At 44.1% G+C, this 18,507-nt stretch overlaps 1 protein-coding gene across 2 annotated transcripts in view; it reads left to right on the forward strand.

Annotated features, from left to right (window-relative positions):
* The window catches only part of FBXO42 (F-box protein 42), a 48,181-nt gene that overhangs the window by 2,315 nt on the left and 27,359 nt on the right, over window positions 1-18,507 (forward strand). The window contains exons 2-4 of one of the 2 annotated variants that reach the window (XM_040588986.1): window positions 9,249-9,591; window positions 13,395-13,661; window positions 16,108-16,224. In XM_040588986.1, coding sequence (XP_040444920.1) covers window positions 9,525-9,591; window positions 13,395-13,661; window positions 16,108-16,224 — 451 coding nt within the window. In that variant the 5' untranslated portion in view covers window positions 9,249-9,524. The remainder of the gene's footprint in view (window positions 1-9,248; window positions 9,592-13,394; window positions 13,662-16,107; window positions 16,225-18,507) is intronic. The other variant, XM_040588987.1, reaches the window with a different exon arrangement.

Below are 18,507 nucleotides of genomic sequence, written 5' to 3' on the forward strand. Positions count from 1 at the left end.
GTATAAGGATCGGGGTGGTTTATTGCTGCTGTTGAACGTGTGTTAACTTTGACTTGGGGGTTTGAAGCTGCTGGTATTGCTAGCTGCTGCGTGGGGCACCTTCTGAAGGCGGGAGTTTGTTCTCAAGGATAGCAGGGATGCACTCCACTATCTTGTCCTTAATCTCAGGAAATTTAGTGTGTAAAATCTTCACTTTTAACAGAAGGAGTGACACTAGCTGTAGCTTTGGAGTAGGAGGGTGGGGGTGGTCTGTTCTTTGTGTGTTCCCAGTGCACAACTGGTTTGTGAAGGTCTGTTTTCAGGACTTCAAAGAGGCGTTGGGTTTCAGTGCAGCCAACTTCGCCCGCTGCCGATTCCAGCCACTTCCACAGGATGTGAGCGAGTGCTGCTGGAAAAGGCTTCCCACTTTCTGTGTAAACAGAGCTACGCCTCCGAGGGAAGTTATTTTTCCCTGTGTATTTAGTCATGGCAGGCTTTGTAAAACATTGATTCAGGCTTTGCCCTGAGAAATCTTCTTTAAAGTTGAACGTAAGTGAGCTTTGAGCCTTGGCTTTTGAAATACAGCATCGCATGGGGATGTCTGTGAGAACTTAGAGAAGGTGTTAGAGCCAGAGCTAGGCTCAGATTTGGTCCAAATCTAGATAAAAGCCTGTGAAAAAGGACTCTGGTGGCCCTGATAATGTGTTTGATGGGTGTTTCTCCAGGTAAGAGCTCCTTTTGGAGTATGTTTTCTGATCTGAGTGGGACCATCTGCACTAGGTGATGTCCCAGAGAGATGCGTCAAGGTATCTGGGCTGTGCTGTCGTTAACAGCTAATGCAGCTTTTTGATGTAGTTTAGAAATTCAGGTCAAAATCCTTTTTGAACTCGTTTGTGTCTTAGATTAAATGAGTGGGATGACACATCCGCATCGAAAATTGTGGCTTGTGTTGAGCAATGTGTGTGAGAAAACGTGGCTCTTGCCTTGAAGAGCTGCATTAACCAAAGCTCAATGAGAACATCAGACCATGCTGTGAACTGTATTCGCTTCCCCATTTCTATGGCAATTTTTAAAATATTTGTCTTTGCCAGCTGAACACTATTGAAACATCTGTGACTTAAAATGTTTGTTTCCCCCCTACTTAGTTCAAGCAACAGTGACTTGCAATTTAGACACACTGTATCTCTTCATATGTTTTCAGACTAATTTTGAAACACTTGTCTGGCTTACTTTGTTCCCTGCTTGGGCAAATTTTGTAATAATGTGAGCTTTTGAAGGCTTAAGGTAAGTTGGTAGAGCTACTTAATTTGTTAGGGGCATCTTCTTAGGTTAATATTGATGTGCTGTGGTAATGCTCCCTTCCACCCCTGGTCTTGTCAAACCTCAGATCAGTATTGATCTGAGTATTGATCATCAGTGCTTTGGGATGTGTTTGAGGGTACCCCAGGTCTCCATGGCAAAGTTGTGTTTGATGAAAAGCTGCTTTTATTTGAGTTGGTTGTGAAGAGATGGTGTTAGGAGGTGTTGTGCTGCCGGGCTGCTTCATATGCGAGGTGTAAAAGCAAGGGGCTGTCACAGAATGCTGCAAATCATTACCAAAAATGTATGATAACCTTAGCAAAATCGGTATTTTGTGATATATGTTCTGCCTAAGCAAAGCTCCCCATGAAGCTGCAGAAATTATTGCTCTTGCCACTAGTGACTGTACGGTCTGTCTGCACATGACACATTTCAGTGAGCCAAAGATCATCTATGGTTTGCTGAGCGATTTTGGGTGTTCGGGATAAAAAGCGTCTCATAAATGTAAAAATCTCGCTGTTAAGTCGAGGTAACTGCGGGAAGAAGCTGTCTGTCCCAAAACATTTTACATTGGGGAATCCATGATACGTGTTAATCATTTCAGCTGGCTTTTTGTCAGGTTGGAGAGCCTGCAATGATACAAGTGATTTATCTATACATCAAGAAGGATGACGAACCCCTTAGGTGCACTTATCCTCGCAGTCAGCTTCCAAGGAAGGGGCTGACTGTGTGCAGGGCATTGAGCCTATTCAAAAAGCCTAAGTCTGCAAAAGTCAAATATTTTCAGTTGAATCTCTTCTTTTTTTTTTTTTTTTTTTTTTTTTTCCCCCCCCCCCCCTCTTCTTACTGGTATGAGATGCACATTGTATCCTTTTGCCAGCATGTGAAGGCGCCTGCCCAAAACACCTTTAACAAGAGAACCAAATAGCCGCTCCTTTTGTACCATTGTTGTTGCATCCATTCTGCAATTATTTAGTTCAGTTCCTCCATCGGGCAGCCACCTTTAATCTGAGCTGTTGAATGCGTGCTCTTCCTGCATTTGTTTTTAGGCTGGCTGTTTTCTTTCCCCATTGAGACTGCTGCCGGGGTCTCCTGCAAACCTGCCGGACCTTCAGGCTTTGGAGCAGCGGCAACCCATCCTGCAGACATGGACACGCATTGTGGCTCGGGAGGGGATGTGTGGGATGCTTTAGCCCGCTCTGTACCTGACTCTTGGATGCTATGAAATCTCAGGGCTTCATAACATGGGACAGTATGTGGTTTGCCCTGCTTTCATGCCCGGTACAAAGCCAGGCTGTGCTTATCAGTTAGGGGTGCCTGGTGGGGTGGCAGGAGTGCTCGTTTGGGATGTTAATGAGGGGAGGTCTTGGGCTGCTGGGGAAAGCTGCATATTTGATGATGAGGTAGGGATGAATTTGAAATTAGCACAATTTTCCTGAATTTTTATTTGTTTATTAACATAGTGTGGATTTGACTTTCTTTTTTTTGTCTTCTCTTTCTTAGTATTTAATATCTAGTGTTTTTAAGCCTCACTAAACAGCTAGTCTTGAGATGTGTCATGTAGGATAGAAAGATAACCCTTGCTTTTCTCAGTGGTGGTGCATCCCTGACTTGCAGCGCTCTGGCTTCTCAATCCATTGCCTTTATCATTAGCTGGGGAATAAATAAAAAAAACCCTACAAAAAGAAACACAAATTCTCAAAATGTGTGGAAACTGCAGCAAATCCTCATCCAGCCTGTTGGGTGGGTCAAACTAGCTTTTGTGAAATCTATTTTAAATGGCAATTCCTGGGTTGTATTTTCCTGCAGGTGGCTTGTGAGATCTACTTGGTGGTGGTGCCAGTGCTGTTTGCAACCCCTCACACAGAAGCGTGGGGGTCTTCCCTGTGGCTTTAGCCCTGTTTCTTTGTACTCTTAAAGCCTTGGGGTCAGGGGGGACGCAGAGCAGTCCTTCCTGTTTTATAATAACAGGGTTGCAATTGCCACCACCCTGCAGGCTGTTTTGCACACTCGTGTCACCAAAGAGGAAAGTGTTTATTCTTCCCTTCCCATCTGCTTTACCTCCTGAAAGGTTTAAAGGGATCCTCTGTTGCTCACTTGAAATGACATCGCTGTTTGCTGGGAGCTGGTTGAGATTTTCCCCCACCAAGATGCTGGTTTATGGGAAAAAATGTGTTTAGCAGAAGCTTTAATACTAGAAGAGCTCTCCCGGTGCTCACTGCCAGCACCATATTGATAGCAAATAAAAGAGATGCTGTCTAGACTGCCAGTCACCGAGCTACTGACAGCTCTGCGGGATTTTCAGCAATGAGAAGACACGCTGCCTCAAAGTCAGTCCCACCTTGAAGCTGATTTTTGCCCTTTTGCTGGGCTCTGCCCTTCGCCAACATGTGCATCTCGTGCTCGTGAACCTTCAGGGTACCGTTCTTCTCTCCATCCACATTGCACAGTTCGATCAGGGGGTACATAGTCTTGTATTTGCAGAGACTGATGGGTGTTTGCCCTTGCTTGTTAACACCTGCTAGAAAAACCCCAGTGATTAATTCTGCATATTCAGAGTCTATACGCTCAAGCCCTCTTCATGGGTGTCGAGACAAGTGCTTAAGCTCAGTGCTTGATTTTCATGAATCTTACTCTTTTTCCATCACTTTTTTGTTTTGATTGGTGTATCTTTGTTTCCAGCTCTTCAAAAATAAAACACAGCTCTTGGTGCTATCTGCACGTTCATCTTAACTCAGGAGAGTCTGTGGCCTAATTTCTTCAGCACAGGTCAGAGAGCCAGAAACCTCTGGTATTGTAATTCCAGTGCTGTTGAGGGCTTGCTTGACCTCAGCTTCTCAGTGCTTTTGTGCCTTTACCTATAAAATGGGGTTAATTACCACTGTGGTGCTTAATGAGCCAGGCACTGGGACACCCGTCCACACTGCTTTTGTAAAGGCATTTGAGGTTGTGTTGGGCAGGTATGTGCTACACTGCTGGGTTCGTATCTATCAGTGTAAACTCCTTTTTTTTCTTTTTTTTTTTTTTCACAGGTGAGAGAAAATTTTTTCTGTATTGTTGCAATGCCTGTTTAGCAAACAGATCTGCCTTTAAATTCCCTTTGGTGTGATCCAGGCCTGCTCCTGGGCAGTATTTGCTAGATGGTTAACTCTGTAGTTGGCAGCTTTCATCAAAGGCTTTGCACCAGGAATTACAGAAACTGGTTTGAAGGTGGCATACAAATTTATTTGATGTGATTAGGTGAGTGGACGTGGCGAAAACACGCTTTTAGTATGTTAGACACACAATACGTGTTACAGCTGAGCAGCTCATCTGCTAGGAGTTAAGATAAGGAGGAAAGCATCGTTTGCAGTGCTCATACGCTGATAATGTCCGTGTCAAGATGGTATTAGATATCTTGGTACCCTGCTTGCTAACAAAGAAAAAAAACATTCCATCAGTGCACTGCTGCGAAGTCAGCAGTCCATCTGAAAGCAGTGGATATCGATTTAAATTAAACCTTGGCTACCGGGTCTACACTAATACACGGCTTTTTCCAGTGCATCCTTTTTTTTTTTTTTTTTTTTTTTTGTCCTGAAAGTCAGTACCCTTGAGCTTGTCTTCATTTCAGATTGAATGTCTCAGTGCTGCTCATGACTTATTTCTTAGTGGATAGGGGAACGATATGGTTTGTGAATTTAGGGTGCAGAATAACTTTGTTTATTGCAAAAAGGAAGTTCTTCCCCACCCCTCCTCCAGCACATGCGTGTGCTAAGCCAAAGACCATGTTTTGGGGGGTAACTAGAAGCTTGAATGTGAGAGCTTGCATGACAAGTTGCCCTGCTGGTAAACCCTGACCTTGACCTGGCATTGGCTTAATTTAATTTTCCTGAGCGTTAAAACTTCGTTCTTTGTTCCCACACCAAAACGTTAAGCAGGAATCTTGCAGTGGTGTTAGAAATCTGAATCTTGACTGGTTGTCCTACTGCTTAAAGCAACAAGAGATTGCCTCATTTACATGGACAACGTTGCAGTGTGGGTATTAACGCTGATTATTTAAGTCTCTTAAGGTGCTGGTAGTTTCTGACGGAAGTCGTGTGGAGCCGCATGTGTCTGTCTCTCAGTGAGCTCTTGCCAGGGTTATTTTCCTGGGAGCAAAGCTTCTGCAGTTTGCTCTCCCTCTCACGCTAATTCCCTGACCCTGTCGCCCCTTCCTGCCTGATTCAATGAAAGGATAAAGGTCTCAAAGATCCTGAGTTGCCCCAAGTTTCACAGGACAGGAAAGGGAGACGAAAGACCCTGTGGGCACCCTTGCTGAAGGCAAGAAAGCTCAAAATCCTGGAGATCAGAGGAGCTACGGGGGAGGAAAAAGGTCTGACACCCCCCCCAAGTCCAATGCTGCAGGCAGCAGGGGCTCACCCACAAGCGATGCACCAGTAGGAAATGACATTTTTGCTGCTTCCCGAGCTGCCTGTTTTGCTGGCTGAGCTGGAGGAGGTGGATGCGATCCAGGGCTTTCCCAGCCAAGGAAGCCGTGCGCCAGGTCAGACTCTGACACTTGCTGCGGGCTGCTTTCCTGTGGCAGTGTTTGCTTGACACGTGGGCACCTCGGGGACTGTGGTTTCCTCCGTGTGGGCAGCAGTTTAGTGGGAATTGTGTTGGGAGCAGCTGTTTGGATTCATTGGGTTATGCTGTGCAAAGAAAGTTTTTCTTTTTTAAAAAAATAATCCCAACCGCACTGAATAGCTGCCTCTAATGCAGTCTGTCAAAAAGTTGGGAATTAAACGACCCAATATGTACAGGTACCTCCTAGTTTTGTTAGCAAACACTTCTCTAAGATATTTCCATGCTTTACATGCAATTATTTTGCCTGAATAGTTTATCTGGGCAGCTTGGTGATAGAAATGGGCATTGGGCTGTCTGAAAATGTAAATACAGAAACGATGTTTCAGAGGTGTGTTTTCAGATATATTTTTCTTACAGTCAAAACTGAACTGGTTTTTAGACCGGTAGCATGTCTTTTCCTCATGGTTCAGCTGTAAATTTGCCTTCATTTGCCTGAAGCCTGTGTACAGATTAGCCAATTTTAGCGGATTTGGGATGTTTAAGAGATGTCTGTAGAAAGTAAGGAGTGCTGTGTCATTTTTACAGGCTGTTCTCAAAATAATTAATTTAACTGCAGCTTTCCAAGTGCTGCCCGCAAGCTTGAGACCTGCTACGCTATTTTAACAGAGGAGAGAGGTGACAACTATTTCCAGGACCTGCTGTTGTGTGTTTGCTTGGCATTTATTGAGCAGGAGTTGTTGCTGATGAATCATTGCAGGCAGGTTTGGATAGGTACCGAAAATCACATCAGTTGTTTTTATCCAGGCAGCCACTGTGCAAACTGTTTGTCCTTAGACAGCTTATGTTACAACGGGAGAAGCATCTGCACGTTTTCTTGTAAAATCCTCTATTTCCAAGTCTCAGAGCCTTTCATTTCCTTGTTTAGGGATCATTCACGTTTTCTGGCTAGCATGCAGTTTTGCCTTTCTTTCTGAAATGAATCATGATTATTTGATTTGCTAGGAAAACGTTCAGGCGGGAATCATTTTAATTAGCGGCTCGCAGGGAGCCGGCAGAGGGAGTATGTGAGCCCCAAATACTAATTATTTACAGCCCTGCAAAATTTAGGGTGATTTCAGTAGAGGGGATGAATCACAAGAGCAAACCTAGATACAGACCCACCAATTATTACACCAGAGTGTAATTTTCCAAACAGGCCCAATGTGGGTCTGAGTTGCTGGAATGACCCGTCCTACATTTGGAGAACCCCAGCTAGGGTTGATTTTCAGACTTGCTGATTTTTTTGGCTTGGTTGGAGGAGGGATGTCATGTCATCGAGCAATTAATGAGGTTGCAGAGTTGGAGACATGCACGTGGAAGCCCGAATTTTTATTGAGGAAACTGAAGGAGCGTGGTGCCCCGTGTACAGATGCCTGGCCCACCTGGATCACTTTTTAAACTTAAGGGCAAATGTATTTAATGCCCAGTATGATTAAATTTGCAGATCACTGGCCAACAGCATGTGTGTGAGCTCAAGTGGTACCTCAATAAGAAATATACCAGCTGCTTTTGTGCTGCTAGTGCTTATCAAGCCAGATTTTGACAGGTTTTAAAGAAGTTAAGCTGTTTTAAGTGTAATAATGCTGTCAAAAGGAATTAGGAAGCCTCCAAATCCTATTTGTTGTGGATGGGGGGCGTGTTGTTGGATGTTGGAGACCTCTCCTTGTTTAGCAGCATTCTGCAGGGATATCTGGAGATGGTGCCCTCACTTTTTGGTCTAGTTCTTGATTTGTTAATATTTTATTAAGCTTCTAGGCCAATTCTGAGGTTTTGTCCTGTTTATTCCATTAGCAAATTCAAATGACAGATTTTGCTGTGTACACCTGAAGTGCGGAGTCATGAAACTCAGCTGTTTCCTCTTGTTGTCATGAGCTGTACACTAATAACAAGTATATAAAATGTGCTGCATAGGTTTGTATTCCTATAATAAATCCAGAAAAAAACCTCAAATTTTCTCTCATTTTGTAGGAAGAAAGATTAGGCGTAATTTATTTTTAGTTGCTGTGCTGATTGGGCAGTAAATCTTACTGTGTAGTGTTATTACTGTTTTTTTTGGTGAAAGTTTACAATAAAAATGAGCAGGGATCTGGAGTAGCTGAAGGTTAGCTCATCATCGTCGGGAGGGAAGGAGGGATTTCTGGTAACTTTAAACCTTTTTATTACAATAATCAATTAAAATTCAGTTGCAATCATGCTGTTTCATTGCAGCATGGACCAGGTTATATGGCACTGTAAAATGAAGTCATGTAATTTTGAATTTGTCTCTGGAGTCTATAAAAATACTGGTTTAACAGGGAAAACACAAGGCAGGGAGGTAGTACTGAAAGATACAGATTTGACTTTTAAAACTTGCAGATGGAGTTTAGGAAACCTTTATTTTCATGGGCGAAGCTAGGTCTCATATGAAAGAAAAAAAAAACAATTTCCTGTTGAAGGGCGGCTAAAGGGAAAAAAAAAAAAGGAAACGCTGTGCTTCAAAGAACTTGTAATTGCCTGTTTTGCAGGGATAAGAAGAAAAGCATGCTGTAGGTATCCCTGAGGTCTTGCTCCTTCATCTGGGTCTGATGCTCAATGACAGCACAGACAGGATATTGCTCATCGTTTGGTTTCCCAGAGGCTTTGTTTTCTTTTTGCTGACTAAAATCAGCTTTTTCTTTCCATTCTTGAACTTCTCTAGCAGTTGATTTTCAAAGGGGTCAGCTCTAACCGGTGCAAGTTTTGGGGGACTGGAAACAACATCTTACTGAACAGCGTTTATTCCTACCCGGAATCCAGTGGCTCCCACAGACCTTTCACTCCCTGTGCTCTTGCTTTCATAAAATAGTGTGCTTCTGCCTAGGAAATAGTGCTTTATTTTTTCTTTTAAATCACTAGAAAATGGCTCGGGACTTTTGTAGGGCAAGTGATAGTAGCAAAAGCCAAACTGAAGCGGGCGAAGCTGCTGTTGAAGTGCTTGGTGGCATGGCTGCATGAGACAAACAATAAAATACTGTGCAAAAATAACCCATCCCAATACCATTGGAAATTTTTTTCAGGGAAAGCAGCCTAAGACTTATTATTAAATGTGTCTGATGGAATAGGCTTTTTTTTTTTACACTGGGTAAGAGAATAAGCCTAAAAGGTCTAAATGTCCCCATAAATGCTACCCTGCCGTGCAGATGGGCCTGTTGACAAGCAGAATAAGCAGTTGCAAAGTATGAGGAAGAGTCTGGAGTGAGTTAGAGGCAGTTGCTGTCTTCCAACCCTAAATTAACGCCGTAGCTCCTGATTGCCAAGTGCAATTAACCGTTCTGTTCTGCAGAGTCCCTTTCTCGTTCCAGCTGCAGCAGTCAGCCAGCCAGGGCTGGGTCCTTTCACACACCTTTATTATTTTTTTTTTCCCCCAGGTGAGAACATAGCTTCTATGATTATGTTTGGAGAGAGAATTTTTTGTGGCATGTGAAAATGAGCATTCCCTTATGCATAATGTGCTCTGACTCAATACTATTGCACGGCCTCTTATTTTCATTCAAGAACTTTCCCTTGGAGGCTTTTTCCCCTAAAATCTGTTGACTTAAAGGAAAAAAAAAAAAAAACCCACAAAAAGGCCAGGTCAAAAACCCTGCGGGTTCAAGCACTTCTTAAAACAGCTGAGAGTTGCGGAGAAGAGGAGGCAGCTCGGGATGGGAACCACCGATGCCACCCACGCCTGTGAATTGGGGTCGATGGGACCAGGAGTGGTGCTTGCAGGTAGGAAAACCTTGCTGGGACAAGAGGGGGTTTGCAGGAGCTGGCTGCCTGATGTCACTACCAGGCTTCAAGAAGTGCTTAAACCTGGTGGGTTTTTTTGCCTGCATTTTAATATTCCTCATCTGTTTGTTCCACTGCAGTGGGTAATTACTTTAGCAGAATAAATGGCAGGTTCTTAAATGATTTCAGGAGGGGAGAGAGGGAAAATTGAAATGCTGTGAAAGGAGGAAAAGAGTTGCAACATTTTGCCAACTGGCAGACACACAGCTTTTAGGAAGGGCCAGGCAAATCTGATCAGTGCTAGTGGAGCTCTGTTTCAACTGCCCTTCTAGCGTTTCTTTACATGTTATTTTAAGCAGCTGCAATTCCTCCTTGGTAGGGCTTTAGGCAAATTTCTGAACACTGTAAAACCTCTGCTGCTGGAATATAAAGGCACTTCTGCACAACCAGGAGGACTGTAGGGTCCAAAATATGATGCTTCTAGGGACTTGTGTTGGCCTTTGCAGCAATCATTCCAAGCAGAATGGGGCTCCTGGATCTGTTTTAGTGAGTTAATTGAATTGCATATACTTTTGGACGAGAGATGACTGCTTAAATCCCTTTGCTGCAGCTTTTGGAGTGCTCGGAGATTAATTTTAGTCTGTGTACAAATTGAAGCCCAGGCTGGTACAAGCCTAGAGCACCTAGAGAGCCAGGATGAGTGAGAAAGCACCTATTGCATCTCCCCTGAACGCAAACAGGACATAAGCACTCTGTTCTGCTCTTCAAATAACTAGCAAAAACACTGGCATGGGATTTCCTCCCATGGATCTGCTGAATAATTGGTAATAGGAGCTTGTTGGGATGCTTTAGCTCTCTTTTACTGACTGAGGTTTTTTCCTTTTTTTGATGTTGGAGCAGGGTTATAGGACAGGGCTTTTCTTGCTTTGCAGTCTGGGAGTAGTTATTCCCAGCCCACTGTTTCCGTGCCATGAGAGCAAAATCTGCATCCATGGCAGGTCAGGCTTGAAGAGTTATTTTGACAGCAACTTGCCTTTTGGGAGTTGTTTGTTGCCAGTCTTGTTTTCCTTAAGAAAAATAACACATCATGAGTGTGCAAAGTTGATGCCTAAAAGTTTAGAAAACAAGGATCTAGCAAAGTAGATGCATTTGAATATTTGTAATATTATCAAGTGGTCTGGTAAGACCAGACAAAACCCAGTGCAGCTTCTCCATCCCCAGATCTGCACGAGCATGTGCTATTTGAGGCATCAAGGGATTTTGCTACTCTTCCTGCCTTTTTAAAATTGGCCCTAGAGATGCTTTTCTAACGCCTAAGCTGTTTTGCACCTGTGATTAGCTTGCTGTGTTGCGTGGTTCCCAAGCCTGCTCCAGAGGATTGAAATTGGGATTTAATAATTGGAAAAAAAACCTTGCTAGCCAGGCATTCGTTCCTGCACTTCTCAGCAGACTTCCTGCAGTAGGTTTTGGACATTATTTAAAGGCCAAATAAAAGCTGTTGGGAAACACACATAATCTTTGCTTCTAAACCTTAATAACACAACAGATGTCTTGTGTGAACCTGTCGAGCCGAGGCTTATGTTCGGTGTTGTCACCCGCAGGTGCCCTGTTGTACCTGATCTGGATGCAAATGTGCTTATGTTTGGTTTTCTAGCATGTTTTCAGGGTGTGAAATGCCTTCTGCTCTGCCTGGGTAGGTGTTCTGCTCTGTTTTCCCAAGCTGTGAGATAGGGACCAACCCTCCTTCCTCCAACCTCCCTGGCTCGAGCAAAACCGCATCCCAAGGTTGGAGTACTGGCAGCCTTTGGCTTCCTGCCCTGTCATGTCAGGGTGGAAATCAGCACATGCGCTTCATGACAATAGATGCTTTTGCTTGGAAAAAGACCCAACCCTCTGGTTTTTAAATTTTTAATTTTTTTTTTTTTAGTGCAGCTTCACTTTTTCTTTTTTAGTTTTCCATTTCTTAATCTTTGGGAATATGTGTATTATCTGCTGCGTAATGCAGTTTGCTGGCAGCAGCGCTTGTGTCAAAGCATTTGGGTTTCAACCTTTCTCTGTCATAACATTGACTCTAAGAAGGATTTCTGACACGGGAAAATGTGCAGAGCATCTGTTAGGCTGATAACTATAAGTTTAATTTTGACGTCGTTTCTACTGAAGATTGACAGCCCCTAGGATTTTCTGAAGCTGCTTCATTGAGGAACCTGACAAAAGTGGAGAGTAATGCTGTCGAATGCAATTTTTCTGAGCATTAATTAGTTGTCATGGCAAGCTTTTCCGCTCTGCATCTCCGCTGTCTGTTATTCCCGTGGCTCTTTGGCTCAATGCATGCTGGGATGGGAAAATCCTAGGTTTAGCTAGGGAAGACAGTAGAGCTTGCATCGCTGGAAGCTTTTTAGTTTATTCCTGATAGCTAGGTAACTTAAATTCCTTCAAGCCATATTTTCTGTGATACTAAGAGTTTGGTAAAAATAAGGTACTATAAACTTGTATTTAAGTGTGTTGGGCAAAAAGCCATGTCTTGTCTTCCCTCTTGAGGAGTGGGTTTGCTTCCTGGGCTTGTTGTGGATGGGATTTGTCCCATGAACTGCGGTGATCTGCATCCCATCATCCCAGTCAATCTGAGACCTGGAGATGGCTGGGCAGCCTCTGCCTGGTGAAGTTGGGAGAAACTCATGCTGAGCGATATAAGAGCTGAAACCTTGCCCTCATGTGGGTCCTCCATTACAACCTGCTGTGCTAGGAAAGGATAAAAAGGGAATTTGTGGTTGCAGTTTCTGGAAAAGAAAGTCCCCATGTCATGTTCATGAGCTGTTATTTTGGTGTGACCTATCAGTGCCTGCAATCACAGAGCCATTGCATCCCTTAGTCTTCACCCAGTGGCACTGGAAGGGAAAATTCTTGCTGCTCTCCCCAGAATAGGTTGGCTGCTTCCTAGGAAATAGGGTCCAGGGATTTGTTTTGCAGCAATGGGCATGGGTTTAACTGCACACGATGCCAGCTGGCCACATTGGATGCAGCCACTTGTTAAGATGAATTTATTTCATGATATATTTCTGTCATCGATATGTTACCTTATACTCAAGTTGTTCTGAACCGCTGGAGATAACAATATTGGATATTCCAGCCTTTCAGCAGCAGTAAATCTGTGGGGATTTTGCTTTCCTCACCAGCTACCAGAACTGTGTGCAAGTATTTAACAACCAAAAAAAAGGGAATGTTAAGGGAGAATGGGTCAGGGTTTTTTCCCCCGCTGTGTGCTACTGAGAAATTGCTTGAGATAAAGCAGGCTCACTGGCAAAACTGGTTTTGCAGGGGAGGAAGAGTTCCAAAGCTGTTCCTTCGATCCTTTCGTGCCTTGGGTTGCTCTCAATTCGGTGGGGACCCCTTTCCCAGTCACTGCCCAGCTCTGCAGTGCAAACCAGCCCAGGCCACCAGTGTGGCAGCACAGTGCCTCTCATGCTCAGCAAGGGAGCAGGGGTTCAGGAGGCTGCTGTTCCTCCAGTGTGCTGGTTTTTTGCTCTCTCTGGACCTGTCTGTAGGCAACAGCAGGGCTGAGAGTGGGGAGAGATGAAGTGGCCTGGGAAAATGCTGCGCCGATGGAGAACAGCTTGTTCCTAAGCCATGTTCAGCCTGCTTCAAAGCTGTGCAAAAACCACGTCCTTGACTTGGAGTTTGCTGGGGTAGAGCTTGACATAGACCTTTGGTGTAACATACAGAGTTAGCAGATGTATTTCTGATGCTATTAATTTCCTTTGTGACCTTACTGTTGTCTCTTCCCCGCCCCCCCCGCCTCCTTGCAGCTGTGAAGTGGAATGCCATGGCCAGTTCCTCGGACAGTGAAGATGACGGTTTTATGGCTGTGGATCCGGAAGACGCTGTGGTCGAAGGGACGATGGAGCAAGACGATGAGCCACATGCTGAGCTGGAGGTCGAGGAGACCAGGCATAACAGATCAATGCTGGAGCTCCCCGAAGAGGTTTTGGAATATATTCTCTCCTTCCTTTCACCCTATCAGGAGCACAAAACGGCTGCCCTTGTCTGCAAACAGTGGTATCGACTAATCAAAGGTACAAATAGCTGTAATGAGACTGCATTTTTTTAATTGTGGGAACACGGATTTGGATCCTAGCTGCTCTTTTGTTAGCCTCCTCTATTGTTTTCCCCTCAAACTGAGAAATTTGACTTACACAAAATGCCAGAAAAATAGCTACAGCCATCGGGTCGCTTGCTTTGCTCAAGGCATTGCTAATAATGGTGCAGAGTTGAGCCCCTCTACCTCATTTGAAGTATAAGAGAGTGAAACCCCAAAACCCCCATGATGGAGCAGCTCACTTATGTCGCTTTTGAAAGCTCCCTGTGCGTAGCTGACGTGCAGTGCTGTTGGCCTGGCATTCAGGCTTCCTCCACCACGCAGCAGCCCCCACTGCCGGCATGCCGTGTCTAACGTGGCTGTAATTGTGCTTGTGGCTGTAATTGTGCTTCGTTTGCATCTTGCTCGGTAATTAACATTCCCAAAGCTTATGCTTTTGGCTGGAAACAAAGCCATGTCTGATTCTTACAGCTCTGCTGAAGATAAGTGGTATATAAAATCTACATTAATATAGATCTGCATATTCAGACTTCCTGAAAGAGTAGCCCTGAGATACAGATACTTTGCTTTGCCTCTGTGCAGCATTAATTCTGAAGCCTCATGGCAATATTTTAATGCTAGATATATATGTTACAACAAATAGGTAGGTAAAGTTTGGACAAGGATACAAACAAAGCTCTCTGCGTTGGTATTTTTTGAATATATTGAATGGTTTCTGTTGGGGACATGCACTTTGATTGCAAGCATCATTAAAAAACAAGCAGTTTAAAAGGAGACCACAGTTAAATCGGTAGGAAATTAGGCACGCAGCTGCATGAGGGTAACTTGTTTCCTCTGGAAAATGCAGAATGGGTGTCAGGTGAGAAACGCCTTTGGCGGGTGTGTGGGGTGATGTCTAATTTATGGACTTCTCTGCACATGGGAAAGCATTGCTCAGATTCCAGGCATTTTCTGCCTTGCCTGGAGTTTAGCAGGCTGGAGGTTAAGAAAAACACAGCTGCTTCAGAAGCGAACATTGCACAAAATTACTCTTTTTGCATAATTTTGGGTCAGCAGCAGCCCACACCCCTGTTGAAAGGGTTTTTTTCAAGTGTCCATGGCCCTTGAGTTGCAGCTTGGGTGTGCTTTCTCACACGTGCTTGTTCCTGGAGCAGCCTTAAGAGATGCAAAGGATGCAGCTGGAACAAACAAGCACCTGGTGATTCACCCCAAAATAGACTGTGGGAAACATCCCTGGAGTGGAAGGGAGGGCTGAGCAGCCCGAGGCACGACGTGGCGTTGGAGTGAGTTGTCTGAGTCTCGAGTCTCAGGGGATGAAGTGGTGCTGGGCAGCTGTGCCATTTTTGTGGCAACTATAGTAAAAAAAGGGAGTGTAATTGCTAACCTGTGTGCCATGAAGCAGAGAGGTCACTTGAGGTAAATGCTGGATTTGTTTTCTCATTCATTTTTCCTGTTTGTCAGGATACATCTGCTATGAAATCCGATAGTTCAGATTGTTTCTCACATGAGTCTTGGTGACAGGCTGCTTAAGGACCCTGGGCTTTTTTCTTTTTTTTTTTTTATCAGAAAAAAACCATCAACTTCCTGCTTTATATCCTGGAGTGTGATTTCTTACTGGGGGTGTTCCTGGCACTGGGTTTTCAATAAACAAATCCTTGGGAAAAAAATCTGGGCAGATTGTGGCATCCTCAGTGCTAGGGCCGCTGTAGCGTAGCGGATGCCACCAAGCATCTGTTGAGCTGCTGCAGTCATAAAACTTCACCAAACCCTTTTCTTTCCACAGGGAGCAGTCTCTGGCCCCTCTCAGCACAAACATAGACATATGTACTCCATACACAGAATTAATTGCAGCTCTGAGGCTGGCCTGCTCCACAGAGGAGCTGTAGTCAGCCAGATCTGTTCCCTCACACAGCTAAGGAGGAATATTTTCACCTAAGGCACACTGACTTTTATCACTGATGTCTCCTCTCGCATTTATTTTAGATTCCTTTGCAGTAGCTGCGTGCATGCTCTTAAAAATTCATTATTGCATGTTATTTGTTCTCCAAGGTCCATTAAGGGAAGGGCAGCTGCCTCTCAGGGGGTGTGATTAGGGGACAGCAGGTTTGTGTTGCAGCAAAGAAGGCTGAAAACCAGCTCTGCTAAGGCATCATGCGTGTTTACCTTTCACAAAGCTTTGCTTTACCAAGCTACAGCTGACAGATATTGGAAATGTGGTGAATCAGTTCAGTGAACGTTGCTGACTTCCCCATTTGCAGAGTCCCCATTCTTTATTCTGTTTAATCCTCTGAATTTCCACCAGTGTATTTATAATCTAAATACAGGGGTTCTTTATAATTGCTGTCACGCTGCTTGTGCAACTGTGCAGGCACGGTTTGTTCCCAACCTGCCTCAAATTTTGCTGACATCTTGTTTTTCCCTAGGTGTGGCCCATCAGTGTTATCATGGCTTTATCAAAGCAGTGCAAGAAGGAAATATTCAGTGGGAGAGTCGCACTTACCCCTACCCGGGCACCCCCATCACGCAACGCTTTTCGCACAGTAAGTAGCTGCTGGGGAAAGCTCTGCTCACCCTGATTTGCAACTGGAAGCTGCAACCGAGGGGTTTGCACTGCATCGCTTGGGATGCAGCAGTGCCGCACGTGCCTGCCGCTGCAGCAAGTGTTTCAACGGGTCGGTGTAACGCACAGCTCTGCCAACACAAGCACTTTGCACAAGAAGAAGGATTCAGTGGCTGCTTGCAGTGGTTATTGCCTCATTGCTCCTAGGAAATGTTAATGGAGCTGGGGTGGGGGTTTTGCTTACTGGTTTTGTGTATTTTACATGCGGCCGCCTTTCCGCAGCTCCGAGTGTGAGCTGTGTCCTCTTCAAGAGAAACCACACGTAGCCCTAGACTCAAGTCATTACTGTCAAAGCCAATGAGTTTGCCTAGCCACGGCACTCAGGGATGTACGTTGGCTGCTTTTACAGCAGAACATCTATATCTGTGAGTAATATAATTTGGAGGAAGGCTGAGTGTGGCTGGCTTCAAAATAAAACAGAGAGCTGCATGTGAGAAGTAAGCATATTCACTGGTAGAAGTAAGCAATTCAGTTGACAGTGCTGCTTAATGTGTGGGTGAATTTGCCCTGCTTCCAAGTTTCTGGAAGAGAACAGGAAAAGCGTTCCCATTGAGGGAAAGATACTTAAATAAAATGTGTTATTTGTACTGCAATAGCATGGAGCTGCCTCAGCCTGCTCCGCCATGTGATGTAGTCAAATATGACAAAAATTCAGTCTTTGTGGCTTCGTTGCTGGGTCTGAGCCCTCTGGGAGGCAGTTCTTCTGAGGAGCAAATTTCATTTTTCTAAAGGTAAATAAATGTGGTGTAAGCCGTGCGATTCCAAGAGTGAGCAGGCATAAAATTTTCATATTCCCAAGTAATAATTCATGAAGAAACCAGTGTGTAGCTTTCTGCCAAGACAAGTTCAGGAGACACTACAGGAAGCTCTGGTGAAGTCATTGTGCTCTTCAAATATTTCCTTGTTCTCCTAAAGAATAAAAAAGGCACCACTATTCATTGCTTGTTTTTAAGTGGCCGCGTTAAAGTGCTTATTAATGACTTGCAGATTTGTGTGTGTATTCCCCTCATTTTTTCCAGCCTTTTGGCAACTGATGAGCTTTAAGGGCTAAGTAGAAATTACCTGAATGAGGCCCAAATACTGCACCAAAGACCACTGTGTGCTCTTCAAATTATTCTGCTGCCCACCAGGGGTTTCCTCTGAGCATGCTGCTGTTACACTTGATACAAAATGAGTTGTCTTGCTAAAGCCACTGCCCTTGGAGCATGTAATCTGTATTAGCCTCGCTATTTGACAGTGTCCTGGCTCTAGTGAGCCCTCCGTTGCTACAGAAGCATTATTAATGCACCTTATGTCCAGAAGGCTAGTCTGGATTAACTTGTTTGCTGACTTAAACTGATTATTTATGTTTTTTTAAAGCTTTTTTTAAGTTTTCTGCATCTGGTCTATCTGCTTTCCCTACAACAAAGTGTTGGGTGTTCGTGGGTGGATTCCAATATTAAACTGAAGCTACAAATTATTAACTGCAGAAATTCAAACCGAATATCTGTTTGTGATCTAAAATACTAAGATGCGGTGAGCAGAGGTGATGCAGGAACAGGAGGTTCAGGGAAGAGGGGAGTGAGGGAGGACTTGCAAACCCCTTTTTTAGGAGTGATTTGCCAGTTTTTGTGGGAAGACGTCATCTACCAGGCATGAGTTGTTTGAAGTCAACAGGCAACAGTAGCTGGCATTAAAGAAGTGGCTAGGGCTATCTCTTTTCCAGAATTTATTAGAAATATCCCAGAAATGCTCATATGGAGCATAAAAGGACAAGCGAGAGAATTTTAAATAGTTGGAGGTCACTGTGTCATCTTATCAGTTCGGAAGGGAGTAATAGAAAAACTGTTTGATAAGGAATAATTAATGGAAGTTACTGTTGTCTCATGGAGAGGGAGTATTTGGCAAGGTCTTTGATCATACAACTGATAACAAACTTTATGGATGAGCGGTAGGTTTTCTAAAGGATTTGACTGAAGCTGCAGAACATCATACAATATCAGTAGTGCTGGTTTTTAGATCTAAATGTACAGGTTTACTGGAAGACATGCTTCATGAATAGGTTGGTTTTTTTTAAAGCTGAACACCAGGTATAATGTTTGCTGTAGTCATCTAATTCTTTTTAAGCCCTAACGTATGAACCTACAAATATCATAGCAGGGCGATGACTCATGTGGTTAAATAACTGGCCACAATCAGGACACGATGTCAGAAGGCACAGGAA

This window comes from Falco naumanni, chromosome 3 (genome assembly GCF_017639655.2).
Source record: "Falco naumanni isolate bFalNau1 chromosome 3, bFalNau1.pat, whole genome shotgun sequence".
Classification (NCBI taxonomy): domain Eukaryota; kingdom Metazoa; phylum Chordata; class Aves; order Falconiformes; family Falconidae; genus Falco; species Falco naumanni.